The sequence below is a fragment of the Andrena cerasifolii genome, chromosome 13, assembly GCF_050908995.1.
Source record: "Andrena cerasifolii isolate SP2316 chromosome 13, iyAndCera1_principal, whole genome shotgun sequence".
Classification (NCBI taxonomy): Eukaryota; Metazoa; Arthropoda; class Insecta; order Hymenoptera; family Andrenidae; genus Andrena; species Andrena cerasifolii.
Window position 1 is genome coordinate 7104433 of NC_135130.1, and position 27453 is coordinate 7131885.

General features: G+C 43.9%; 1 protein-coding gene across 9 annotated transcripts in view; it reads left to right on the forward strand.

Moving 5' to 3' along the window:
• Positions 1–27453, forward strand: part of Ih (hyperpolarization activated cyclic nucleotide gated potassium channel Ih) — a 144380-nt gene that overhangs the window by 38017 nt on the left and 78910 nt on the right. The window contains exon 1 of one of the 9 annotated variants that reach the window (XM_076825626.1): positions 1734–4097. The exons of the other annotated variants lie outside the window; for them this stretch is intronic. Within the exon in view, the coding sequence (XP_076681741.1) occupies positions 4003–4097 (95 nt within the window). The 5' untranslated portion in view covers positions 1734–4002. Of the gene's footprint in view, positions 1–1733; positions 4098–27453 lie in introns of those variants that run through there. 9 annotated transcript variants of the gene reach the window in all.

The window sequence follows — 27453 nt, forward strand, 5'->3', positions numbered from 1 at the left end:
TGGGCGCGCTTGACCTTAACGCTGATTGGTCGATAGCTTAAAATAGCCCGGCGAGCATCTGATAACGCGGTTTATTTATAAATCTGACTCAACATTTTCGCGGCGGTGCACGGACGGCGTCTATCCGCAGATTTCTTCCCCGAGAAACCGTGCAATCGAGGTACCAGCGACACGCAGAATATTCCTGTCCATTTATCGATTCCCCTGCAGACGTAGAAGGGGACGGTAGGCTTGCACGATCTCCTGAAAATCTACGAGAGCATTCTACACTTCCCTACGAAAATTGCTACGCGATGAATGGTAGCTGGGCGGACCTGTAATTAGAGCAGAATGCAGGGGTGGTTCTTGTTGCCGTTGCGCCTCCATTGTTGCTTAAGTCCACGGAGCGGAGAGGCACTCGAGAGGCAGACAAAGAAACTTCTGTCTGCGCTGGCTGCTGTGTATTTTCCCGCAAATATTTGTTTATTTAATGTTCATTCACTGCTGCATCTTCGACGTCTCATTTAGAATCGAGGATACCAAGTGTTAATTATTTAGGATTATTCATCGCGGTGGGATTGCTCGTCGCAAATAAGCAGCCAGTGCATTCCTGATTTTCGCCTGTACAGGGTGTCCCGTACAGGTAAACACATTATAAAATTTTGTCATAACTCGCTTAGTTTCCTAGAAAATTGACTTTGAATGTCGGCCAGGTACGCATGCACCGAAGTAGATTTTCAGGCGCCCGAGGAGCGCGCTGAGGTAAGGGGTGCGTTCCTCCCTTCCCGTGGCTTCTCGCGTGCAGCGTCGAGAAGCGTTCCCCTTACCGCAGCGTGCCCCTCGGGCGCCAGCAACCGTAGGTAACTCGGTGCATCGGTACTCGGCTAAAGTTCAAAGTCAATTTTACCGAAAATGAAACGCGATCTCTATATTCCACGTAAGAGCAGTGCAGGTACCATTCTAGTTTTCTCTGACAAACAACAGGAACTAAATACACAGCTCAATGGAGCCCGATAATCTCAGGCAACAGTGACTAAGTTAAGTTTCTCTTGGAACAACCCATCCACCAATACCCGCTAGTTCCTCGCGCCACCTATGCCGAAAAAGCCCCAAAAAGTCCCCTTGGCAACATCCCGGACCAAGGACCTCGACCTTCCGCCATCGTCCAGCCGCGTCCCTCCTCCCTGGGCTGCCCTAACGCGGTTGAAAAGGGAGCAGCAGTCGCGGGAAGAAAGGGTACGAGAGGGAAAACGAAGGGTCGAACGGAGCTGGAGTGTGCGCAGTCGCGGGGCCGCTCGATGTGGCGAGCAGTCATCCGCGTAGAGCGACGGGTTTTCGCCGCGTGTACGCGGCATATATCGACGACGGTGGTCCAGGCCTCCAGGATCGTGTGATTGGTGACGGGACAATGATCGTCCAGTGAGGAATTAGAAATCCAGCGAGCGTGGGACCGGCGGCTGATCCACCCGAGGCTCAGCGGAGCTGCGTGAAGACTATCAGCGAGGCTTCCATGGCCGCTGGGACTGGATCGAACCCTCTAAGGACGTGGAGAACTGGCGCGAGGGTAGGACGTGCCCCTGATTAACCGTCCGCCCGTGTGCCGCTGGCGGAAGATGAGATGCACGGGGGTATACGCGGCAGAGAAGGCTGGTAGACGCGACACCTGGCCCCTGGCGGGCTGCCGTCCGGCGCTGCACGGCGGATCCGCGCGGTCAGGCGCGCCTGTCGCGGCGCAACACGGGTGATCATCGGTCGGGGGCGGCTGTTGGCTTCCTGGTGCACCGTGCGGCCTCCTCGAGCATCCCATTACAACGATCGATCCCGGCGGAATATGACCTTCGAGTCACGTGTGACGCGAACCGACACGCAAGTCGCCGAGATACGTCGAGTGGCAGGGAGCCGCGTAGACGGGCCCCGGGCATCGATCACCGGGGATCCCGCGCCTCTGACGGCCTCCACGACGCTGGGGACGCGGGCTCTGCTTCCGGTTTCCGGCCTGAACGCGACACCGCCGCCCGGAGACAGGGCGGGGGCGGAGAGGGAGGCGGGATCGATAGCGGCCACGGGAAAGTTGAGTTTTTGGCGCTGATCGGGGATTCGAGGTTCATCGGTGACGTCAGTGGTCTGATCTTGTTGATATCCTCCCGCGGTAGATCGATGGGTGGCACAGGGGGTGGCGGACAGTCAGGGGCTGGCCTCGGGGAGGCGATGGTGGACTGTAGGTCTCGGTACTTTTGGCAATGAGACCAGTGGGGACCGGTCGGTGCGAGAGCTTCTGGGAGCGGAGGGCGTACCGTGAACACGCCTCGATGCCAGTGTTGAGGCTACGTTGGATACGACGGTCGAACGGATTCCTCGTTTCCACGGGGAAGCAACGGCGACAGCTGACCCACTGGAGGAACTGATACCCGAGGATCATGTCGGTGCTCCAGTTTCGTCGATTCCCGCGTTATCGATCGATGGTAATCACGAGGGGGATTCCACACTTGGGTCTGGTCTCTTGAGAAGCCTACAGCGAGCGTTGACCACTTGCCTTCAGTGCTCTAGCTGTTCTTCGTTCGGGACTATCCTGTTTCTAGGATAACACTCAGTCTCGGTAACAGTGTTCTCGCCAAGCCGATCCTAATGCCCAATGGATCAATGACTCCGTTGAAGAAGACTGTCTCCAAAAGAGTTAATTTGTGAGCTGTGATTACTCGCCGTAGGAAAAGAGCTTCGGCGTTTCTCCGCCGACGCCTGTGATCGAAATCTATTGATCCACGTGTTTCTAAACCAGCGCTGATCGCGGGGAAGGCCACCCCGGAATCGAATGCGCGTCAACGATACCAGTGTTCCGATCAATTGACTCTCTACACTCAGGACTGCTCCTCCACTGTCCGCTCAATTATCCGTCTTCGAGGAGAACACCAGTCAATACGTCCCGTTTTTACCCAAAGAAAGTGTGATCGACTTTGCCGCCCAGACATTCGTCCCCGGATATAATCAAGCTTCATAGATCAGGACAATAAAGCGCTTGGTGATACACGCAGAGAGCTTCGCTCGTTCAGTTTTCTACGAACGGGGATTTTTTATTTAGCGTAGTCCAGCCGCAGGCACCCAACGGGGATCGATCGTCGTCCAGGAAAGATCCGACCCCGAGCAATCATCAACGCCTTAGAAGATAAGTATCCGCGAGCATAGAGATCGGTGGTGCCGGATTCTAGCCAGCGTAGCTCCGCCGAGAACGCGAGAGGCTCGCCCCCGCTGCGCATGCCCAGTGCCTTGACTACCAAGAAGACGCCTACGGCACCTTGGCCGACGCCGCGGGCCACCTAGAGGGGTGGCTGCGTGCAGGAGGGCGGACGAACATATCAAAGTTTCGCCGTGTGCCAGCGGTGAAGTATCCCCGATAAAAAGCCACCCCTGTCGCGGCTGGACGCTGTCACGGCTGGATCGACGCGCGCGCGGAGGCGGGGTAGGACTTGGAGCAGTGAAGTGTCCAGAGAGGAGCGCAGGACAAAAGGATCCTACGAAGCTGGCGCGGAGTCCCGCAGGATCGTTAATCATTGGCTGTGCAGTCACTCCGTCAGAGCTTAACTAGCGGTTAGTAGTCGAAGGGGGTCCTTCGCGGAGGACGAGGGAAATATTTTTGCTACGTCCCTTCTAGTACACGAGGCAGACACGTGGGCCACGTGCCAGAGAGAGAGAGAGACTCGTCCATCGTCCCAGCATCGTCTTCTGCCCAAGATAAGAGACTCTAGATACAGATTCCTCAAAGCTAGCTCAACCTGGATCATTGTCCCCTCGATAATCGATCCTCAGGCCAGGCCACGCGCGAGGGGAAGTCCCTCGACAATGTCGTTTCGCAATATCCTGCGGAAGTGCATCGACAAGACCCGCCAGATTATCGGCCACGCTCTGAAGAGATGAACACCCGTGACAACGTGCGCGCAACCGCGTGGACGATGACACGCAGCTGATCGCTGGGTCAAGGATACTTGCTACTCGCTGAAACGAGGATCGCTGGGATTCCCTACGGGAAGCATGACGAAGTACGGACTGGCGAGGCTGGCCCTGTGGAGGCCCCGGAGATCGGTCACTTCCCAGCCGGCCAACCACCAAGAGAACAACCCTCTGATGTACGCCGATAGCAGCTTGTTGTATGTTGTTTGAGAGGGGGCACACTTGTGTCGCTGCTTCCAGGGCCCCGGAACGGGGTCGCTGGGCTTTCGATGTTCACCATGGACGTGCCGCTGTACATGCTGGTTTTCTAATAAAGCCATCGATGTCTCGTTGTTCCTGTTGTCGCTTGATTACGCTTGCACTGGCGCGCCAGAGCTGGGTGAAACCGGGGGGCGCGATTGCTTTCGGCCAGCCGGCGGGGAAATTGGAAATCTTTGGGCGCAATTGGCCACCGGCACGCCCGCTGATAGAAATTTCACGTGGGCGGTATTTCAGCGGAGTAGAGCTCTCGCTTACGCGAGACTTCTTCAGGAAGATTTATTTATATTTAACCCTTTAGCGCCTAGCGTGATAAAAAAAACTCAATACCTAGTAAATAATTTTGGGAAACTTTCCCAGAAACTTCTGAGCGTTAAAAGGTTAAATTTACCGAGTCCTATCACGAGGTTTCCCGAGCACAATTGACAGAAGATTACAACTCGAATTCTATGTCAATCTGTGCTCAGCACCTCGAACTTAAAATTACTAAAAACTTGCAGAATTACAATGCAAATGTTTCATTCAGCTCTGTCACTTCCACCTCCCCCGAAAGTTCACCCCTCGCCTCCTTTTGTTCCCGATTCGTGTAAAGTTGCGCTTTGTTTGTCGCTTTCTGTGTCCGCAGCGTTGGGAGCGCCGCGAAAGCTAACGAAAGAAACCCGGCACGCTAACGATCACGCATGTAGATCAATGATTCACTGAAGCAACCCGCCGAAATCGCTCGATCGAGCCTTGGCATTTGAATGGACGGCGAAAGGTGAGGACGGAGCGTATGCTGGCCTTAAAGGACATTGAGAGCGGAAGGGGAAACGTTTCGTGCGTGGGCGGGACGTTTCGTCAGGATTGAAAGGTTCCGATAAAGTCGCGCTATTTGTCGCGACAACGATCGACGGCCGAGCATTATTCAGGGGCACATGCGATCCTGATCGCTGGGACAGTCGAATCGATTACGTGGCCGGCTGACGTTCGTTCTCTGCTTCGATGCAACCGCCGGGTGTAAAATATGATTTGCGACACGATAGTTAGTCCCTTATGCGCCGGACGCGCGATGATCAATCGGGGACGACTGGCGACTGATATCCTGGACGCGTTCACGCAGTGGGCCATCCCTGTTCGACGGGGAGCTTCGCTGCGTCCTGGACACCTGTCGTTAGTCAACTCGGACCTGGTTTTAGATGGGACACTATGTGTTGCTGAAGTGTAAATATTAACAGGGTAATGAAGTAATAAATGAATACAGAGTTAATTTTCTTTTTTAATTTTTAATCGTCATTTCGTTGACTTTAATGCACAAAAAGAAAATTTTAAATATGTTTACAGGAAGAAATGTTATAAATATAAATGTGAGAGAGCGTGCGCGCGTGATGAGCTTGTGTGAATTACACAAAGTAAAGGCGCAAATTTTGATAAACAAATTAATACAATTTTTCTGTTGATGTATATGATTTTATTGTTTTTTGTGGGAAAAATATTTTTTTATCTTTTTTTAAAGAATTTATATTGAAAATGCGCTTCCGACACATTGTGGGGAATAGTTTTCTGTACCTCCCTGTAAATTTTCATTCAAATCGTTGGAGGGGTTATCGAGATTTTATGTTCACCGTTTTGGAAAACGTAGTTTCTGGGAAATCGCGTTTAAAGTTGGACATCGTTATCCGATCTCATGCGCAGGCTCGTACATTTTTGACAGTAATTCCTTCAATTTTTGGAATTTCGGGGCCCGGTTGCGCTTAAAATACGTAGAAAAGATGTAGCTAACGGAATCTGCAAGAATCCCAAAATCGAATTTTGGACAATTTTGAGGGTTACTTACCCCCTTCAGTAACATATAATGAAGCATCACTAATTATGGTATTAAAGCTACTGTATCTTCCATGTCACTTTTAGCTGGGCATTATGACCCTTTCTTAATTATGGAATGATTGGAGGACAGGGTTATTAAATGTCTTGATTAAAATAGGCTTAAAATCGAGCCTCAGTTTGCAGTGTTAGTGGAGTGGTCCTAGTTCATCGACATAGTTCTTACTTCTTCCTCCTTTTGTTGGAGGACATATAAGTCCCATAGAAATCTTCCTCCGTTTATTTGCTTCAGCGCGCTGCCGCTGCCATTGTTTCTAACAAGAATAGTTCTGTATCTAAACCATCTTTCATTGTTCACTTCGGTCAACTTTCAAGGCATTCCGCTGCCGTCACCAGGCCCCATCTTGATTTACTGTTGATGATACATTAGAGGCACTGCTTGGCCTCGAACGTGAACTACGGAAAACGCAGTTGTTGTTTCGTTAGACTAAATAATCTATAAAATTGGAGAGCACTGTCATGACGGATTCATACGCAGGTGGGATATTCGAGCTATAGTAGAAAACCTCTCCGCTACTGAAGGACACGTGAGTCACTTTTTTTATTTCCCGCGTCTCCAGCTGGGCTACACTCGCGGGGATATTTTTAAAACAATTGTGGAAACCGGTGACGTAAAAAATTCACTTGGTTTTATCGTCGCAAATAATCCTGTAGTACCCACGTACACACCGAACTATTCTGCAGTCAAAAATGGTACGTTGCCATTAAAATCCTGAACACGTGAAATCTACCTATAAAATGATATCACTACGATATTTCTCGACTCACAGGGGAGGCAACCCGGAAATGCAGAAAATTATGCAACTTTGTTCGCAAAACAGTAATGCAGTTTTAGGGGATGAAATGCGTTTTCTTCATCGTCGAATATATCGAGAACGGTAAGAGATATCCAAAAGAAATTTAGACAAAAGTTGCACCTTTTCTTTATATCTACAAAACTGTGTAAAAATAATTCTGAAAAAATCCATACCTTTCAAGTTACCCCCACCCTCAATCCTAGATTCGATAATTATTTTCACACAGTTTTGTTATATAAAAAAGAGATGCAAATTTTGCTTAATCTTCTTTTCGATGTCCCTCACGGTTCTCGAGATATTCCACGACAAAGGAAGCTCTGAATTTTTTCAAGGGGTGATTTCACCCCAAAGTTGCATAATTCTCTGGATTCTCCCAACTTCCCTTGTCAGTATCCCTCGGTAAAGAAATTCTATGGGTCCCAAGTGAGTCGCCGGTCTTAACCACAACATATCCTCCCCGCGCAATGTTCAACGAGAAATAAATGCATCGACTTAGGTAAGCACTGAAACAAAGAGGAAAAAAAAACCGCGAAACAGTGTGACGCAAAAGCGACAGGGTTAGGTAACCAGCTGATGCGAATCGATACGCGTTTGTACTCGCTCGCGCCCCGGCTATAGACGCTGGCTACAGTGTTTAGAAAGTGCCGAGGGAGGTGCATGATTAATCGAGTAACTGACCTTTGCGGCCATATTATCGCGGTGCACAGCTGTAGCTGATCCATCCACGGCTGGGAATCCCTGAATGATCCAGAGGGGTACATAAACGGGGGAATAAAAATGTTTACGGTGCCGCTTTAAGCTCCACTTGCTTTCGCATCTTCCCCCGTCGTAAAGTATCCGGCACGTGTCACGTCCATCGGTCGTTTCGTTCTATTGTTTAGGGACCGTTCGCGGATCGTGAGAGGTCTATAGGAAGCTGGAAAAATAAATTGGGGATTTGGGACACGCGTGATTCTTGGGCAAGAATTCATCTAAATTCCAGAACTGATACTTTCTTGGGACTAATATAGTATTCTTAACGCGGCGGGAGGCGCACCCCATATTGTAACACGGGTTGTCGCTACCGGGTGAAAAATACCCAAAATTGAAACGTAAAAAACTACGGTTTTAGAATATATTTTTTTTAACTTTGCAATTTTTATGTTAAAGTACAGTGTTTTAAGAATCAAACAAAATTTATGAAATATCTTAAAATCTTTATTAAAGTTCTTTAAAAAAATTGTAACAAAAACTCAAACAGTCTCCGTATTTTCGCAACTAGCACATCTGTGGTAAATTTTACCCAGTAGCGCCTCTCGGCGAGTTAAAGGCATTCTTATTTGGTTAGGTCCTGCCACTTGTGTGGTGGTAAATGATTGTTAGTAGAATTTGAAATTTTGACAAATTTCTGCTACCATTCCCAAGGGCACAGATTTAGGGGAGGTTTATTCTCAGGTGTTATTATTTATTATCATTTATATTTACTAGCTTCGCCCGATATTTAAATTCTGATTTTATAAAAAAAATTGTTTTTTTGTTGTTGTGAAAATGGTCACATTCTTCTGGATTAGTCAGGCATAATGAGCTGAGGCACATTTCGCGATCCCAGAGTTTAGCGTTGGAAAGTTTTTTGGCGACAGACAAACACACAAACATATAAAAGCTTTCTGCTTTATATATATATATTTTTTACTGGATATCGAGGTACCTCGATTTTCAAATTTTTAATTCACATTTCAATTCACATCGTGCCTTCTACATCCCCATAGGAAATTCAAAATGACTTCATAGCGCTTTAAAAAGGATCATCGCCTAATTGAACACGTATACCTATTAGATCGATGACAAACATAGCGCACGTACTATTTGCAATTCTCGAGTGCTTCTGCTTCGGGAACAGAACCGCCCACGATTCGTCCTAGGAGGACGTTCCTTGATAGGCTGCCCGCGAGGCATTGATTCGGATGAAAAATTCACGAACACCTTCCAGACTGTGATTCATAAAAGGCAACTTCTTTCGTTGCTGCTCGATACATAGTGAAAAGTCATGGGCACTTTTCATTTATAGCGGCCGGAAAATATAGATTCGTACGCGTTGCGTCGTTTGTTTCGCCTGATCTATTATTATTTATTTATTTATTTAAACCAGACCAGCCCTGGGTGTGCAACATTATACAGTTATAATTATTATACGAGTCGATGTAGCAGCTCTCAATGGGCCGGTGAGAGAAATTCTCCGCACAGTAGTTCGAGAGGACCATAGTAACTTATTAAAAAAAAATTAATTCGGTTGTATATCCTGTTTATAGGATATGCTCCACATTCTTTCTTCCGAATTTTCAACTACAAAAGCCACGAATTATGATTTTGGAACTACCACCGTTAGCCCCACTTTCAGACACAACCATCCACCCAATTATGAACTTCAGATTCGATTACTACACAACGCTTCATGCTTTCACAGCGACCGACCCTTTGAATTCATTTATGGGCCCACTAAATTCGCCTCTGTCACGCGTGTCCATTAAACTACATCCCTTCCACTCGAATTTGCAAATTATATTTATCGGCACCGACCACCCGCTGTTGTACAGTGAAGCTGTTGAATGATAGGCGATAAATTAAATTTACATACCAGGAAGGGCAGCGTAGGGTTTGCAGAGGAAGGAAAATTATTTCTCCCCTTAAACATCATGGGCCACCCAAGCGTCAGGGTTCACCAGAGCCCTGAGCCTGCCAGTCTGCCTGACTCTGCCCTTTTTCCTCGTTTGTGTGTCGCGGGTTCGCGACCGTGCTACGCTTTCGTCCGTATTGATCTAGTTTTACCCCGCATTCCACAACCCCCGCGCAACCCTCTGCACCTTTTCTCACCCCCCTGAATACGTGTATGCATACCTGTGCCACCCTCTTTCCCTAATTCCCATGGGTTCCGGACAATTTAGCTGGAAGGAATTTGTTGTTTGATGGGAAACGTTGAAAAAGGGGGTTGAAATATTGTTAACCGTCCCTTGGAACTCTATTATCCTCCAAAACTGTAGGTCGATGTTTTCGGAATGGTCCACGTTCGGAAGTGTCTCTGTTTGCACAGAACAAAATTCGATCGATTATTAAGTTCCCATGGAAATTGTTTCAACAATCGAAGCTTGAATCAAAGTTGACCCTGCGAAGGGAATTAGGAAAGCTTGACTCTAATTTAGTTTATTCCCTAAAGTGGGGGTGGTCGAATTTAGTAATTTAATTGATACAGTTTAATTTCTTTGATCTGAAGCTTTGGCTAGAACTGAAAATTTGAAAATCTGGAATCCGATTTCTGGAGGGTAAGCGAATTCCAAGACTTTCTAAAATTTAGTTTACTCCCTAAAGTGGGGGTGGTCGAATTTAGTAATTTAATTGATACAGTTTAATTTCTTTGATCTGAAGCTTTGGCTAGAACTGAAATCTTGAAAATCTGGAATCCGATTTCTGGAGGGTAAGCGAATTCCTAGACTTTCTAAAATTTAGTTTACTCCCTAAAGTGGGGGTGGTCGAATTTAGTAATTTAATTGATACAGTTTAATTTCTTTGATCTGAAGCTTTGGCTAGAACTGAAATCTTGAAAATCTGGAATCCGATTTCTGGAGGGTAAGCGAATTCCTAGACTTTCTAAAATTTAGTTTATTCCCTAAAGTGGGGGTGGTCGAATTTAGTAATTTAATTGATACACTTTAATTTCTTTGATCTGAAGCTTTGGCTAGAGCATCCTCAACGATTACCCGGGCACACGGAAATCTTTCGCTCCAATTGAACCCCTAACTTGCAAGGAATTACTGTAACATTTACGTGCGGACTGCCAAGGGCGTGCCACGTTTTTTCTACCTCGTCACGTTTCTCCGATTCGTCACGGAACGGGACTTTACTTTTATCTACAGCCACGCGTTACACCAGTTGGCTAGATTCTGTTGATCGACGAGCAAACATTTACTGCACATTTCTCTTCATCTAATCGCGCACCGAACACCTCCCCCCCCCCCTTCTGTTCCATCCGGCAGGTGGGAATATAAATTCGACGGATCCGCGTGAATATTTTCGGACCGGGCTTACTCCCGGGTATCGAACGTTCACGCTGGTGACGTTGATAAGAAACGTCCAACGAACTGGTTGTCAATGGCTTGGTGACCGAATGAATCGAACGGTTTCAGCAAGGGATCACGTTGAACCTGCACACGCTGATTTTCACGAGACTCTGCAGATTTGCAAAATAGTGGAAAATAGTGAATTATTATACTCAAAATATTGTCGACAATTTTTGGGATCATTTTAAAATGGATTTAAAAAAAATCTTAAATTGGCAACTGAAAGTTCTGAAAGGAAACTTTTTTAGGTTTCCAAAACACTGAGGAAAATTTAGTCTACGATCATAAATTTGCAAGTTATAGGTGTTCAAAGTACCTTTGCTGCTTTGAACGCGAATAACTCGGTCAATAAAAATCATACATCAAACCCCAAAATACGGGATTAAAGAGGAATGTTTGCTCTACAAAAGCTTTTCGTTGGATTTACCGGGAAAAAATTTTTTTGGCCCGTGCATTCGTTCAAACTAGGCAAAAATTTCTGGAACTTCGTTTCCTGCTCTTCGTCTTGATAAAACAGTGTCATAATGGATGCAAGAAAAAAATTAAGTCCTCGATTAAAAAATTATAAATTTCAACCGGTAAAATGCCTTTTTTAAATATTTTTGGCGACCATTTTTCGCAGAGATGGTCATTCCATCGATGAAACTTACAAAATCTCAAACCTTTGTGTTTGAGCATAATAATTTGGCACCTACTGTATGTTGGAGGAGTGAAAACGGACTCTAAAGTTGGGGGTTGAAAACATATTTTCTAAAATATTGTAAAAACAAAAAAATTGTTCTACGTCCAATAGTTCCCGAGGTATTCCGAAAGATATGTTTTCGAACTCCAAATTTAGGGGCTGTTTTCTCCCCCTCAAGGTGGACGATTGCCGATAACAGAACAATACATGTAAAATATTTTTCACTATTCTGCAAATCTGCAGAGTCTCGTCAAAATCGGTACGTGCGAGTTTTCATCCAAAACTCCCCCAAAATCACACCCTCTACTATAGCAGCCGAAACCACCGATTACATTCCCTCGAAGGACCACCACCCCGTCGAGGAGTCATCAGCAGAAAATTACCTTCGTGATTCAACATATTAGGGGAATAAAATCTGCTCGCCGTGGTTACTGCTACAGTGGTTAGGTTCCTCAGCACCATAGATTCGTGCTGCGGCCACAGTGACCGAGTTTTCGGCGAGGCGTTTTCTTCACCCTTTCCCTCTTTTATTTTTAATCTCCTCGCCCAAGGCAAGAGGGGCATTTAAAGTACGCCATGAATCGTAACTTTCACCCTTTCGTGATCTCGGCCCGAGTTTCACGTGACCCGCGATATTAATCACGCACCCCCAGGGCTAAGGTCACGTATTGAGTATAACGGAAGTCAGCGTGGAGGAGCGTTTCGTGCCGCTGGGGGTGCGTGCTGGTGTGTGTCGCGCGTAGCACGCATATGTGGTTAAGTATGCAAACGTTTATCGTCGCGTGTCTCGCTTTTTCGTCCGCCTCCCTTTGCGGCGAGGGTTGCCGTGCTTCGCGGCTGAGGCTTTGATTAGAGAAGCTTCGCTTCCTGTTTAACAATCCCTCGGCGAATGCGGGGTCCATTTTGACCCACACAGAATTACTTATACCAGTCATTATTTAATAAAGACAGTATTTTGGGGAAATAAAGACTATAGCAAAACAACTTCTAAATCTACTGTAAAACCTTATTTTCAGAATTATCCGAATAAAATTCTATTATGGATCAAAATGGGCCCAATATAGCTGTCGACTGTCAAGCTTTGACGGGAGGTTTTGAGATCGATTGTGGATGTGATATATTTTATTGGGGCGTAAAATTAGGTGGGGTGGGTTGGAATTGTTGGTGGAATTCTCGATTATTTCTATACTTTTTGATTCTATACCGAGCCTAATAAAACGTCGAGTGAATGTAGAGCAGTGGCGCATTCGGGATTTAACCTTGAGGGGAGCCGAGTTGAACGGACAAAAATTTATTTTTTTTCAATAAAATTCATTAGGTGACTATAAAATATCTTTTAAAAAATAAAATCCTGTTTTCTTTTCTTTTTACAAAGCCGCTTCTTTGGGGTGCGGTTATATTAAAGTACGCAAGGACCATTTTTTTCGTCTGCGTAAATTCACTCTAAAGTTTTTAATATAATTTTATTTTTCTTTTGGCAGTGTGATAGAGCATAAACAACTGAACTGAAGTTCTATCTCTCGCTGTTACAAGTCACTTCAACTCGGCGGGACGCGCACCCCAATATGCGACACGCGTTGTCGCTACCGGGTGAAAAATACCCAAAATCGAAAACCACGGTTTCAAAATATTTTTTATAACTTTGTTATTTTTATGTTAAAGTACAGTGTTTCAAGAAGCAAACAAAATTTAAGAAATATCGCAATCATTATTAAAGTTCTTTAAAAAATTCTAACAAAAACTCAAACAGTCTTCTTAATTTTCACTTGCTTGTAAAATCGATTAACAAAAATTATATTAATAACAACGCAAAGAAAACAATTCGTAACAACTTTTCCAAAACAATACTCAGAATTTTCCTAAAGCACATACTTAGAATCATCGGTTTACACAGTGTCAGGAAAAGGTTTTGGTCTTTCATTGCACTTGCTCGGTTATTCCCCCGCCTGTCTGTTAAATTTTACCCAGTAGCGCCTCCCGCCGAGTTAAAATCATCAAAACTGATTTGCAGGAAAGTTACAACTGTTGTTTCGTTAAAAAATAATTCACGTATCCATGGTAGCTCTCCTTTCAGAAATTCGTCCGTTTCCTAATCCACGGTTCACTTGTTACGCCTATTCCGTTCACCGCTCAAGCCCACTGCAAAGCACCCCTTTGTCGCCGCATTTAACGACGATAAGAGCGCGATAATGGTTCTTTCCTTTCTTTCCCGGATCGGCCGCGATATCGGTGAACCCGGAGACTTTCGACTATACCCGATAAGGTTTCCTCTGACTGCGACCCTCGAGCCTTTCACGCTCTCGGCGCGCCACTTAGAATATTTTTTCCCGGAGGCTCGAGGCTCGAGCGATATCCGGGGCACAAAGAAAGCTCCTGGCGTAGATCACTCCAGTTACCCAGGGAACGTGACAGAAAATTTCCGCCGCGGAGACACCGCGGCCTGACGTCTCGGAATTGGAAGCCACGCAGAAATTGCGCCGGGTATCGTCGTCTCGGAATTAACGTCCGCCGCCCCGGTGACAAGCGGGAGGTGGCAGCTTCGACATCCCCGGGACGTAATTCGTTTCGTTTCCATGGACGCGTTCCAAGCCCGACATCAGGAATCAATCGCTCGACCGTGGCGGGGCGGAAAATGGGATTAAAATTATTACATGATAACGTCTGCCGAGTGGTCGGCCACCCCCTTCGGAAATGGCCGAAGGATGTCCAGGGGCCGGGACACCGCATCGCGGGCGGTTAATTGAAAAATTGAGTCGCGAGGGGGCAAAAAAGTGCGGTTGTCTGATCCACTGACCTAAATCGCCTGCCACACCGCGGATATATCCAGGTGAATAGAACACACATCCAGATTTGCAGTAGGCACAAGCCCAATCGATAACCTGCTGGATTTTATAGGCTCGTGTATCGCTATAAACGCCAACGCTGGCCCCCCCCCGTGTCAGTAGCTGCTGTAACGCTGTGATAAAATCCTTTCCAACGTAGAAAAAGGATCGCCTGGATTTGTATGCTTCGTTTGGGGAGGAATGTGCTGATTGGAAGGGCTGAGAAATATTGAGGAAGCTTTTGGGAGCTTCCTGTTTCGAGGTTCCTACGAAATCCACTGAGTTTCAGTAGTAGTAGCTCGTGATTAGTCAGACCACCCCCAAGTCACGAGTTCCACTTCTGTGGGACTGCCTTGGTGGATATTTATGGGGTACTTTATCATATTTTGAACATAGGGTCTGGATGGTCTTAAGGATCTCATTGACATGCATTTATTCAACAATTTTTAGTGGATTTTTAGTGGACGAAATAGGTCGAACAGTTTTTCTTAAATCTTTATTAATTTATGTGTATTGTCTTGTACAATTTTTTTTTATAATTAGTACATCTTCTCTTATATTAGGAAAACCTAACCTAACCCAGACTATTTTTAGTGGATTTTTAGTGGAAGAAATAAGTCGAACAGTTTTCCTTAAATCTTTATTAATTTATGTGTATTGGCTTGTACATTTTTTTTATAGTTAGTACATCTTCTCTTATGTTAGGAAAACCTAACCTAACCCAGACTATTTTTAGTGGATTTTTAGTGGAAGAAATAACTCGAACAGTTTTTCTTAAATCTTTATTAATTTATGTATATTATCTTGTACAGTTTTTCTTACAATTAGTACAGCTTTTCTTATATTAGGAAACCCCCTGGAAAAAGTTTCACAACAGGGTACCTATACATAGGGAAAGTTGCAGGGGTGGCGGAGAAGCAATCGCAAAGTTTAATTGATAACATGTCATGTAATATCCTATGTAGCTTGAATCACACTGTCCTCGCGCATCCTCGTACTTTTTCACAGAATCCTTGGAAACTCTATTATCCATTAACTTAACTCAGAAGCATAACGATGCAGGCAAACTTTCATACACGATACAGATGAAATAACCATTTCTGTTTCGTGTATTCACATTCTGTGCTCTAATTTCGTAAAATCTTGCTTCCATATTCTTCCCTGGTCAAATGGCAGCTATACAAAGCTGAGATCTCAAGTAATGCACATTTTTCTCCATTTCTGAACCTTCCTTAGTTCTTTTCATCTGCTTCCACGCTTCCTCGCCTCTTCCTTCTCCCGCGCGCTATATTTTTACATAAGATCAATGTGGAGTATGATGCCTCCTCAACTATCATACCTCCTAGGGAAATCTTTCTCGTACAGTTGGTAACGTAGGAAGTTGAAGCTGCCGCCATCTGGCGCCGAATTTGAGCAACGCTCTCGTTTCAGCTGCCTTTGTCTCGTCCGTCGGTACAGCTTTATTAACCGAGCCGCGCTTAGAAGAACCTCGCCGAGCAGAAACTCGTTTGTCCGGTTCCGCGGACGGGTTCCACAATCGTTTCCTGGAAAACATCTATCCGCGCCACGAAACTAGAAAATATTGGTGACCTTTTGCAGCCGGATTTTTCGTGACAGACGTTACGCGCACGGTTATGCTTGCAGACGCAGAACTGTGTCATGTGACCCGACGTGGACATCCGGATAAACGAGTTTTTCCAGTTAAAGAGCCTCGAAGAATTCATTCGGCTGTTTTTATCGTCGCCTATTGCTGTATCCCAACGAAATTAACGAGAAATGTGGGACAAGGCATCCGTGGCTCGCGGATCTTTGAAATTCTATTTAAAAAAAAAAAATAACAAAATCTGGGAAACAAACTCCGAACAAAATTCTTATGGAACAACCGGTTTTATTCAGAGGTAGAAAGAAGTTGTTAATCAAAGGCACCGTGGAGCACACTCGAGCAGAAAAATTCAAAGTGCCATTATTCGAGTCGCGAATGAATTCCTTCGCGACCACGCAACGATCACTTCCATTCTAAGTGCTCTGTTATTTTTTTTTTTTTTTTTTTTTTTTATTTCGCGGAAACGATGAACAGAGAAGAAAAGAATTGGAGTCATTTGCGTACGCGTCCATTGTTCTCCTTGAGAAAGTCAATTAGTCAATTGGTAGGCGCGTGAACGGCGCGCGTTTGGCGAAACGAAACGGTAGAATATTCCGCGTGAAACGCAAGACGCCCGAGCCGCACACGGGATCATTTAATCCTTATTAACCAGTAAATAAGCTGGCTCCTTAAGCAAATTGAGCTGCGCCTAGTGTTACCGAGAATTCCCGCGCGAATTGCCCGTTTCAATTGAAGACGAGCAAATAAACAAAGCTGGGTCGCGGCGTTTCTGGCGATCATCCGAGCGCCGATCACATGCGACGCTCATCGTTCCTTCCAATCGAGCAACAGATACAGGAAGCTTCGCTCTGCTAATCTACAGGGTGTTTGGAAAAGTTGTGGGAAAAATTGGGCTGATTAAAGGAAGGTTAAAGTCCTTAAATGTCTTAAGTTGTCACAATGGATCTGTTAAAGAAGTTATTTGTTAAGGAATTTTAGGGGGGGAAAATGCAAACTTTTGAAGTCCTTTCTGCATTCGGAAACGAGTTTCTCAGTCGACTTTTATCGAATTCATGAACCCCGGAGCAGCATTTCAGTGCACCGTCAGTTAGAGAACCCTCTCCGATGTAAAAACAGGCACATGCTTAAATAAATGAAAATCGCAGGGGGAAAGATGAAATATGTACGATGGACGGCCAAGTGTCTCAACTCTGAACTCTAAAGTGTATGAATTATGCGGGATTGAGTACTATCGTGCAGAGCAACTGCTTTTCTATTGGTCACTCTTCGATCGATGCCTACCTCACTGTACCAAATTGTAAACAATAGTGTTCTGCATTCATAGATTGTTCTATTTAACTGTAATTTTGCTTAAAATAGGGGTTTTGTATCAAGCTAGTAGTCTTTCAGGCGTAGTAGAATAATCAGGAGGGTGAATGTACCTTTACATTAGATTTGGAGAAGGTAAAGCTAATTATTTTGTGAATCCAAAAATATCTACTAAGAAATACGAATAATTTTTTATAATGAAAATATGTACAAATTTGTACATAATATATATTTGCTTACTTATTTCTAATGATTTTTAAACAATTTGGTTACACAGAGTAATCTATAGCTGTAATATATTGTGATTTCATTTACTGTAAAACTCTGTACAATCGTTACAAGAATCAGTTCTATAACCACTTTGCAACTTATATAGAACCTAAAAAATAAAAGTTATAGAACCTAAAAAATAAAAGTTATAGAACCTAAAAAATAAAAGTTATAGAACCTAAAAAATAAAAGTTATAGAGCCTAAAAAATAAAAATTATAGAACCTAAAAAATAAAAGTTATAGAACCTAAAAAATAAAAGTTATATAACCTAAAAAATAAAAGTTATAGTACCTAAAAAATAAAAGTTATAGAACCTAAAAAATAAAAGTTATAGAACCTAAAAAATAAAGGTTATAGTACCTAAAAAATAAAAGTTATAGAACCTAAAAAATAAAAGTTACAGAACCTAAAAAATAAAAGTTATAGAACCTAATAAATAAAAGTTATAGAACCTAAAAACTAAAAGTTATAGTACCTAAAAAATAAAAGTTATAGAACCTAAAAAATAAAAGTTATAGAGCCTAAAAAATAAAAATTATAGAACCTAAAAAATAAAAGTTATAGAACCTAAAAAATAAAAGTTATATAACCTAAAAAATAAAAGTTATAGTACCTAAAAAATAAAAGTTATAGAACCTAAAAAATAAAAGTTATAGAACCTAAAAAATAAAGGTTATAGTACCTAAAAAATAAAAGTTATAGAACCTAAAAAATAAAAGTTACAGAACCTAAAAAATAAAAGTTATAGAACCTAATAAATAAAAGTTATAGAACCTAAAAACTAAAAGTTATAGTACCTAAAAAATAAAAGTTACAGAACCTAAAAAATAAAAGTTATAGAACCTAAAAAATAAAAGTTATAGAACCTAAAAAATAAAAGTTACAGAGCTATATAGGAACCGTAACTTATACTTACATAGTCTGATACCTAGGTTCTTTAAAACGGTTCTTCATAACTCTTTCAGTCAGAACCTTTATATAACAGTTTGAAACAGTAATTTTCGAAACCTAATCAAGCCCTGGAAATATTAGGTACCGTTACCCTACAGAATCGTCGTTGATAGGAATCGGTTACCCCCGAATCGACGCGCGCCGAACAGACCCCCCGAACTTTCATTCGCCAACGTCTGGAATCGTTCTCAGAGCAGCGCGTGCCGCTAATGAAAAAGATGATGATTTATTTTCCACGCGCATCTTTGCCCATTCAACTGACGCCTGCTCCACTTTCTGCGTCGCGCCTCCAGCTGGATGGCGGCGGTGAGGAAACCGTTCTACGTGATATCCAGCCGCATCGCAATAAACTCGATAGCAGCCGCGAACAACGGTAGATAGTAGGCCTAATAAAATAACAAACCACGCCGGTGTAACTATCCACGAAGAAAGTGGCGACTGGTTACCGAGATACGCGAGCCGAGGACGCGCGCTGCCGATATTTCGGTTCGGATAACGGAGCCCGCAATGGCGAAACAAACATATTTTTCTAAAGCGTATAATGCCGATAAACATCGTATCAAACACCAAGTCTTAGCTCGAATTTATTTCTCTCTAATTAATTGAAAAAGAAATGCTTCATCTTCCACGAAAACGACTGCTCTTAAAAAGCTTCCGTTCAGAAATCGATTAGGAATAACCGAGACGCAAGGGTGGGGGTTAATTACGCGATGGAAGAAGAACGATTCGGTGCAGAGTAGAAGTTCGAATTCCATCGACGGGGCTGCCTGTATTCCTGTCATTGAAGTAATTTTACGAAGTAATGACATTCGGTGGATGGTTCTGTAATATAAATCGAGGAGAATCGGTCCCCGGTAGCTCCTGCTACCTTATCATCGCAATTGGGAATGTGTAGCGGCCGGCACGTCTGCTGTCGTCAATTTATAATTTATCGGGCGTCGCTGAGCACGCGCCATAAAAAGTAATCACTGTCACGTACAGCGCAAGTCATCATTATGTCGCCTTCGAATTCTTCCTGCTCTCGATCATTTCCGCTGCGGCTTTGTAGATACACATCCAGTCGCCAATATTCCGCGATGCAATATTCGATTTTATTCAATGCGCCAAGTTCGGTTCACCTATCTAAATTCGGGGGTTGAAATGACTTTATTCGCGTCTCTTGGATTATGGAATCGAGGGAAAAGAATATCTGCAGTGGTAATTTGAATGAAGCAGGAACATTTAAAAATTCGCCGAGGAATTTGTTTTTTTGTCTCTAAGCTGTGTATTCGAGAGTCCGCTGTGATTTACCTCGGGACTTTCCAGAGCTGCGAAAGATGTTGCGTTGTTCGTCTACCGAGACCGGTATTTTCATTCCTATCAAGCGCACATTTGCGTCACACTGTTGCCATAAGCAGAGTAATTGAATCTCACTTGCAAATTTAGAAAAATAATCGACGATTTATAGAGGGTTTAGAAGGTCTATCAGCGACTGCTTGGGTATTGACGTTCCACCGTTTACGCGAGGAGGAAATAATAATAACTCGCAAAAGACGGGATTTGAATTTTGCAAGTCCTTATTAAATACACCCCGGCGCCGTGATAAATAACAGAATAGGAATTCCTCCGAACGGAAACACGCTAATCTCCTCGAAAGGTCAGGAAGATTTAGTGCCCTGCTGGTTTTACGGTTCCCCAGGAGCAGCGTTACATCGCAGTTGTTTCGTAAATTAAGTTAAAGCTCTAGAAGCCCCTTTTCTTCTTTTTTTTTTTAATAAAAAAGGAGACAAAGCCTTGGAGCGACTGTGTCTGATCCAGCTCATAAAAGTTCCTTTTCCACGAAAATCTGGATGGCCCACGGATTATTTCAAGTTTCGTTTGAAGCTTTAAATGTGATCCGTGGCTCCTAGTGAAGTATGGTCCCTGTTGAATGTCGATAGGCTTAGAAATTCCAGTTGCACACAGCTGAGGTCGCTAATGGGAATTATTCTTCGGACTTTCACCTGTCCGAGGGAAGCTAGGCTATTAGAAAATTGAGAAACACGAAGCACAATTCCCAAAAGTGCCGCAGGCTTTCCTGCTTCTTTTACATCGAGCTATTTATACGTCTACTCCCTGGGAAAACCAGAAACGTTTTTGCAATCGTCTATTGCAAATAAAAATGTGCTTGAAAGGCAGTTGGTTTCTGAGTCGGAGGTTGCTCCTATGTGCGACCTTAAAATCAACCTACTTAGTACGCACACCATTACTTCGCGGTGTGACCTTACAGAACCTCGACAAGTACAAGGCACCACGAGCCTTTCAAGTGCAGACGAGCACTCGTTGAATAATAAGGGGCCCAAAAAATAATTCCTTCTTTAATACGCACAAAAACACACAGCTCGCAAATACAGCTTGTACCATCTGAAACTTAGGATTAAACAGTCCTCGTAGAAAACTATAAGTGGCAAAATTAAACTGTGATAATAGTACAGTGTAGAATCTGATTTCTGGCGCTTACGGTGCTTTCTACACTCTCCGAAACTTCTTCGGAACGCTTACTTAAAACGAACCCTTGAAAGGAAGCCTAAAAAATCCGCCAATTATTCCCGCAACAAGCGAGAGCTTCTGCAGCATCCATCGATTACCCGAAACCACTGACAAGGGAACATCCCGAAACCGAAAATTCAAAATATTCTGAAACTTCGTGAATCTGTAGGGAATTCACTCTCAGGCGGTGTAATTGACCCCTGAAAATTCGATTATTTTCCGATTTGCTGTTATAACTCGCGAACTGTAAAATAATTTCTTTGCCAAATGATAGATCTAATTAAAAGAAGTAACATTTGTCTGGAAACTTTTTTCTATCTTATTAGGAGATTGGAATTTAGGGGGTTGAAAGATACAAAAATAGAGAAATAACAAAAATAGAGAAATTTGTGGAATTCGAATTCAGAGGGTTGCAATATTCAAGAATAGAAAAATAATAAAATTTGGAAGTTTATGAAACTAGAATCCGGAGGGTTGAAACATTAAAAAATATAAAAATAAGAAAATAGGGAAATTTGTAAAATTGGAATTCTAAGGGTCGGAATATTCAAAATTAGGAAAATAAGGAGATTGGAACTTGGGGGGTTGAAATATACAAAAATAGAGAAATTTGTGAAATTCGAATTCAGAGGGTTGAAATATTCAAGAATAGAAAAATAAGAAAACTTGGAAATTTGTAAAACTAGAATTCGGAGGGTTGAAACATTAAAAAATAGAAAAATAACAAAATAGAGAAATTTGTGGAATTCGAATTCAGACGGTTGAAATATTAAAAAAATAGAAAACTAAGAAAATCTGGAGCTTTGTGAAACTTTTTTTCTATCCCTTATATTTTGCTGGTTACAGCACAAAATCGGAAAACAGCCGAATTCTCGGGGGTTAATTTCACCCGGTTCGAGTGAATTTGGGCAGCAAAGAAAAATTGCGTTGTAACCAGGAGGAAATCCCCTACATATTCACGAAGTTTCAGAATTTTTTAAATTTTCTGGTTCGAGATCTTCCCTCGCGAGGGATCCTGCTAAATCCATTAAGTATCCCGCGAACGAGCCGAAAAGTCGTGCCACGGCCGGTCGCGGGTCACGTCAAGGAGCCGCCAGGGAAACACTGTCTCCCTCCCCAGTCGAGCCCCGCTCGTCCCCCTCCTACCGCGTCAGGCAGCAGGCGCAATTCGAAGCGCGTCCTGCTCTGGCAGCCTCTGCCGGAGGAACTGTTCGACCGTGCAGTTAGTCAGTGGGGCCAGGGCACGCAAGTCAGTGGCATAGGCAGTCACTCCCGGACGATCAGCTGGCGGTGGTGGCCAGCACAGGCACGTGTGCCCCCCTTTTCATTCTGCCCGCGCCGCCTGATCAGCTACCAGCTCTCGTGTGTATACTTCGCGCGCGTTCTCCCAGCGGATCGGAGCACCTGTGCGTGTCCGTCCACCCGTTCTCCATTCACGGCAGTGCACCCTCGTAACCCGTCGGCGGGCCACGACCGCCCAGCCTGTTCCGCGACGCGGGCCCGTTCCGCAGTGTCCGTACCACGCGTGTTTTCATGGTGAATGTTCACTGACGACGGCAGTGCTCCGTTTCGGCAGAGGTGCGTCGGGACGGCCGCGAAGGAGACCCTCTTGTTGCGGCCACGGCACGATGGAACTGTGCTGAGAGGGCCCGCGAGGAACTCTCGACGGTTGTCGGCCAGTTGAATGGGAGTTGGAGGCCCCGGGGCGAAGGGGTCCTAGGATCGACCTTCAGAGTAAGTCCGCGGCTTGCTTTTTAATATCCAAAGGTGTTTCGGCAACCGGAGTGAGGTTTCAAGTGAGTGCAGGTTTCCGGGTGGTTTGGTGATCTTGAGTTTTGGGGCTGGTGAGCGGGTGCAGCGCTAAGTTCGAATTTAAGTGGAGGATCAGTTGGCGAATTAGGGGGACTATTTAGTGGCTCATCCGTTGACGTTTTGTGGGTTATTTAGCCTGGCGCTAGTCTCTGTCTCTTGAGTAGGTACGCGCAAAGTCGGGTAAATGTTCAGGCTTCTTGGAGGAGAACGTGGAGGTTTAGGCTGCTCGATAGACAGGCCACAACCTAGCTTCTAGTTTTATTAAATTCGGGTTAGAACATAGCTGCTGTTTGCCTCTGATGCTCCGCTAATTGCTGGCTACTGTGCCATTCCATGTGCCCACCGGCTGATGCCTCGGTGATTGAGCCACTAGAAGCAGAATCTACTTCCTCTGTCCATTCTTTCATCATCAGCGATCCATAAACGAAATTACATCATTCCGCATTCGCACCATCTACGAGGCACCACGTGAGCCAGACCTCGAGTGCCATTTCTGCAACGTCAACAGTGAATAAGCTAGAAGCCACTCTGCATTCCCTAATTAAATTCTTATCAAGCAACTTGGACCCGAAATTTCAGCGTTTCCATGGCTGTACCAAATAATTCACAATCCCCATGTATTCAACAAGTTATCCGCGAAATAGATACCCCATCTTCGCCACACCATAATCGACGGTTCACCAAGCGACCGAAGGCATCTGTCCCGCATGGCCCGTCACCAAAGGTCCAGCCACTTTTCTCGCCAGCATAATTCCAGCCCCGTCTTGCTCTCCCCGAAAAGTCCCTCTTCCATTGACGCTGGCTGGAGCGACGGGCCAAGTCGGAATCTCAATTTTAGTTTCCCCTTCGCGGGGAGTAACGCCTTATCGACGGCGCTTAATGAATGGGAACGCTTGAGGGAGGGGTAGAAATAGAATCGACGTGTTTCGAGCACGTCGCTGCACGTACACTGAGCGTAACCGTCGCCTCTAACCGCTGCACGCGTTCAACTTGCCACCATGAGCGAGCAATACAAGGTATTCAGTTATTATTCTCATCAGCCGCGGTGTCTATCGACTTTCGCGGAGGACGATCGATGAATAGGCGTCTAATAGGAAATATTCTGCCGAACGAGCTCTGTTGACAACGAAAGAGTCGAGTTTGGAGATCTTTTACTGTGGCAGTTGACTGATAAGTGCTTTAGAATCGAAATTTTAGCCGGGGATTCTTCTACCAGCTCATTTCCTTGATTGGTGGCTTGGGGACTCGAAGTTGGGCATGATTTGGCGAAAGTAGTGATGGGTTAGAACGACTCGCGAGTATTTTTGTTCACTGTACTATTTTTCTTTGTCCTCTACTGTTTTGTGATCTGAAGCTTCGTTCTCTGAATATGAGTAACACACTTTCTTCCTATTTGTATAAAAACGTGGGGAGAATTTAATTCTGTTTAATGTAAAATTGTATGCGCCGTGCGAGTCGTCGGATAATAAAGTTCTTTGGAATTAGGAGGCCGTGTATCGAAAGAATTTTGTAAAAGAATCCTAACGTTATAGAAGCGAAATGGCCGAAAAAAGAGCTCGCAGTGTTCCATTTCAAGCCAATTAGAGGCAATCGCGCTCGTTCATCCGACAAATAAAGGAAACTGCGGAGAAAACGGCCGATATACATATCCCGGCGCCGGACTTTTTCCCCATCGACCATGGGCCGGTTGCTTGGTGTTCAATTAAAAATAATCACGGCCATTTTCGGCCGCGAAATTAATGAAACCGTTGTCCCACCGACCGGCCGCTGCGCGGCTGCAAATAAATTCGACGTATGTCATCTGGCTGTTCAATTGGCCAGGCAAATTGGATCGAACGGGAGTGGGCATGAATTATACTGCGCTCGAAAAATAGAGGAGCAGAAAAGGGAAACACTTGCTCCCGATTCTCGCTTCTTTCCTTTTGCACTTTCATTTGCTCCGGTACAGCCAAGTAGGAACGTCAATTCAACGCGTCAATTGCAGGTTTCCCAGTGTACAAGAACCTTATTATGTAAACTTATGTTAGGGGGACTCACAATCGCCAAACAAGAAGGGTTTCGTTTTGAAAATTCGTTGCGTCAGCGTACTTAGTTCAGACCTGTTTAATTACCCTTCAATTATTATCCAACGTCCTCTGGATTTTTAATGGAAGATAGTTTTGATCTCGTCCCATAAATAGACCGTGGACAGATAAATTTAGATTAAGCCGAAAGATGTGTCTGTAGTCAGTGAGCTTTTAGAATCGATTTCTCAGTGAAAGAAATATTAAATCTCGGGTGCAAAATCGGAGCAGATAGAAGCTGTGCGACCAAATACGACCGAAGGTCACTGTAAACCATAAATATTAGCGGCGGCGGTGCGTTTGCGAGCGTGCAACGGGAACGACGATAAGATAAAAATCGACGATGTTGCTTGAATCGATCAGAATGGCGTCTCCCGATCCCTTCTGTCTATCGCGGCGCGAGCCTATCAATCCCATCAGGTTCGATCTGGATTTAATTGGAGCACCGAACTCCCTGCAATTCCTCACGCATGCCTTCGCGATTTCTCACCTTCGAGCGGGGAATGACTGTTATTTATTCCTGATTAAAGCATCTTGGCGCTATTGCGCGGGTCGTTTTTCCTCGAGGGAAAATTGCGAAATCTCGAGGGAAGGATCGATGGTGCTTGATCGAAGAACGATTTGTCACGTTTTCTGCAGATTTCTTTGCGGAGGGCGTTGAGAAATTGAAATTTCAGGTGTTCAGGTGTTGTATAGGAGGATTTTAATTTAAGGTAGAAATATATGGAAATGGGGAAATTCAGGGGGATGAAATATTTGAGAATAGAAAAATAAGAAAATAGGGAAATTTGTGAAATTGGAATTCTAAGGGTTGGAATATTAAAAATTAGGAAATTAAGGAGATTGGAATTTGGGGGATTGAAATACACAAAAATAGAGAAATTTGTGAAATTCGAATTCAGAGGGTTGAAATATTCAAAAATAGAAAAATAAGAAAATTTAGAAATTTGTGAAACTAGAATTCGGAGGGTTGAAACATTAAAAAATATAAAAATAAGAAAATAGGGAAATTTGAGAAATTGGAATTCTAAGGGTTGGAATATTCAAAATTAGGAAAATAAGGAGATTGGAATTTGGGGGATTGAAATACACAAAAATAGAGAAATTTGTGAAATCCGAATTCAGAGGGTTGAAATATTCAAGAATAGAAAAATAAGAAAATTTGGAAATTTGTGAAACTAGAATTCGCAGGATTGAAATATTAAAAAATAGAAAAATAACAAAATAGATAAATTGTTGAAATTCGAATTCAGAGAGTTAAAATATTAAAAAATAGAAAAATAAGAAAATTTGGAAATTTGTGAAACTAGAATTCAGAGGGTCGAAATATTGAAAAAACAGAAAGCTAAAAAACGGGAAATTGCCAAAGGGAAATTAGAACAGTCGAAATATTGAAAAATAGAAAAATATCTACACTATTGAGGAGAAAATAGAAATATTTGATACCCCGACAATGCGAAGCAGAAAGACAACAAAGTTACTGAACGTAAATGGAGATAGTTGAAGCACTGCCGATTAGGAAAACAAGGAGCTTATTCGCTGAGCACTTGCGATAATAAATAAAATCACAGTAAGATTCAAAGACGTAGTAATTAGAAGATTTCATGAGCAATGTAACATGGAAAAACACAAGAAACCTTCACGCTCCATTAAACTCCTTTATTCATTTTCTTGCAGCTAATTGATCGGTAATTGAAGCCAGATCGTAGTGATTTATTCATCCTGTTGTTTACTTTCCAAGTGCTCGCACGTCATCGATCAGTCACGCAGCTCGAGTACCACAAAACATAGCTGAAACAAAATTAATTAACGAATCTACCCCGTGCGATCTCTGCCATCATAATAATTATTTCTCCGTTAGCCACATTGCCCATCTACTTCGTTCAATTTAACATTTAATTTCACAGAAATTGTTCGAGGTTTAGAATAACACGAAATATTAATCAACCACGGGGCGGTTTTAAAGCACTTTTAAATTCTGCACGGACACGCGCAGTGATTAACAATTCCGTGGAAAATATATTTAATTGCCTGCCGGATAGCCTTTTAATTAATTTCATTGAAAATCAACCTCGCTGTAAGGAAGATGTCTGACGCGATTTCGCGTTATCGAGCAGTTCGCAGCCGCTCCAAGAAGTGCTCGAATATCATTAAACATCCTACCGCGGTATCCACGTTCCAGATGAAACTCCAGGTTCGCCTCGCGATAATACGGCCGCGTTAACACTTGACCTTTCGCTACGTTTGATAATGCAATCTGCCAATCGCGTTCCCATTTCCCATTTTCCAACACCACGTGCACATTAAAACGGCCCCTGCTTTCTTACATCAGAAATTTTTCACCTGCTGCCTCGACAATCGCTTCAATGATCCAATGCAACTCGTTCGCGCGTCATTTCACTCAAGCAAAATGTCTAAAACCATTTATCCACCAAACTCAGCCCACGGCGACCACTTCGACGAATTCCGGTGAACTGCTCAATGAGAATTTGATCGCTTAATTAT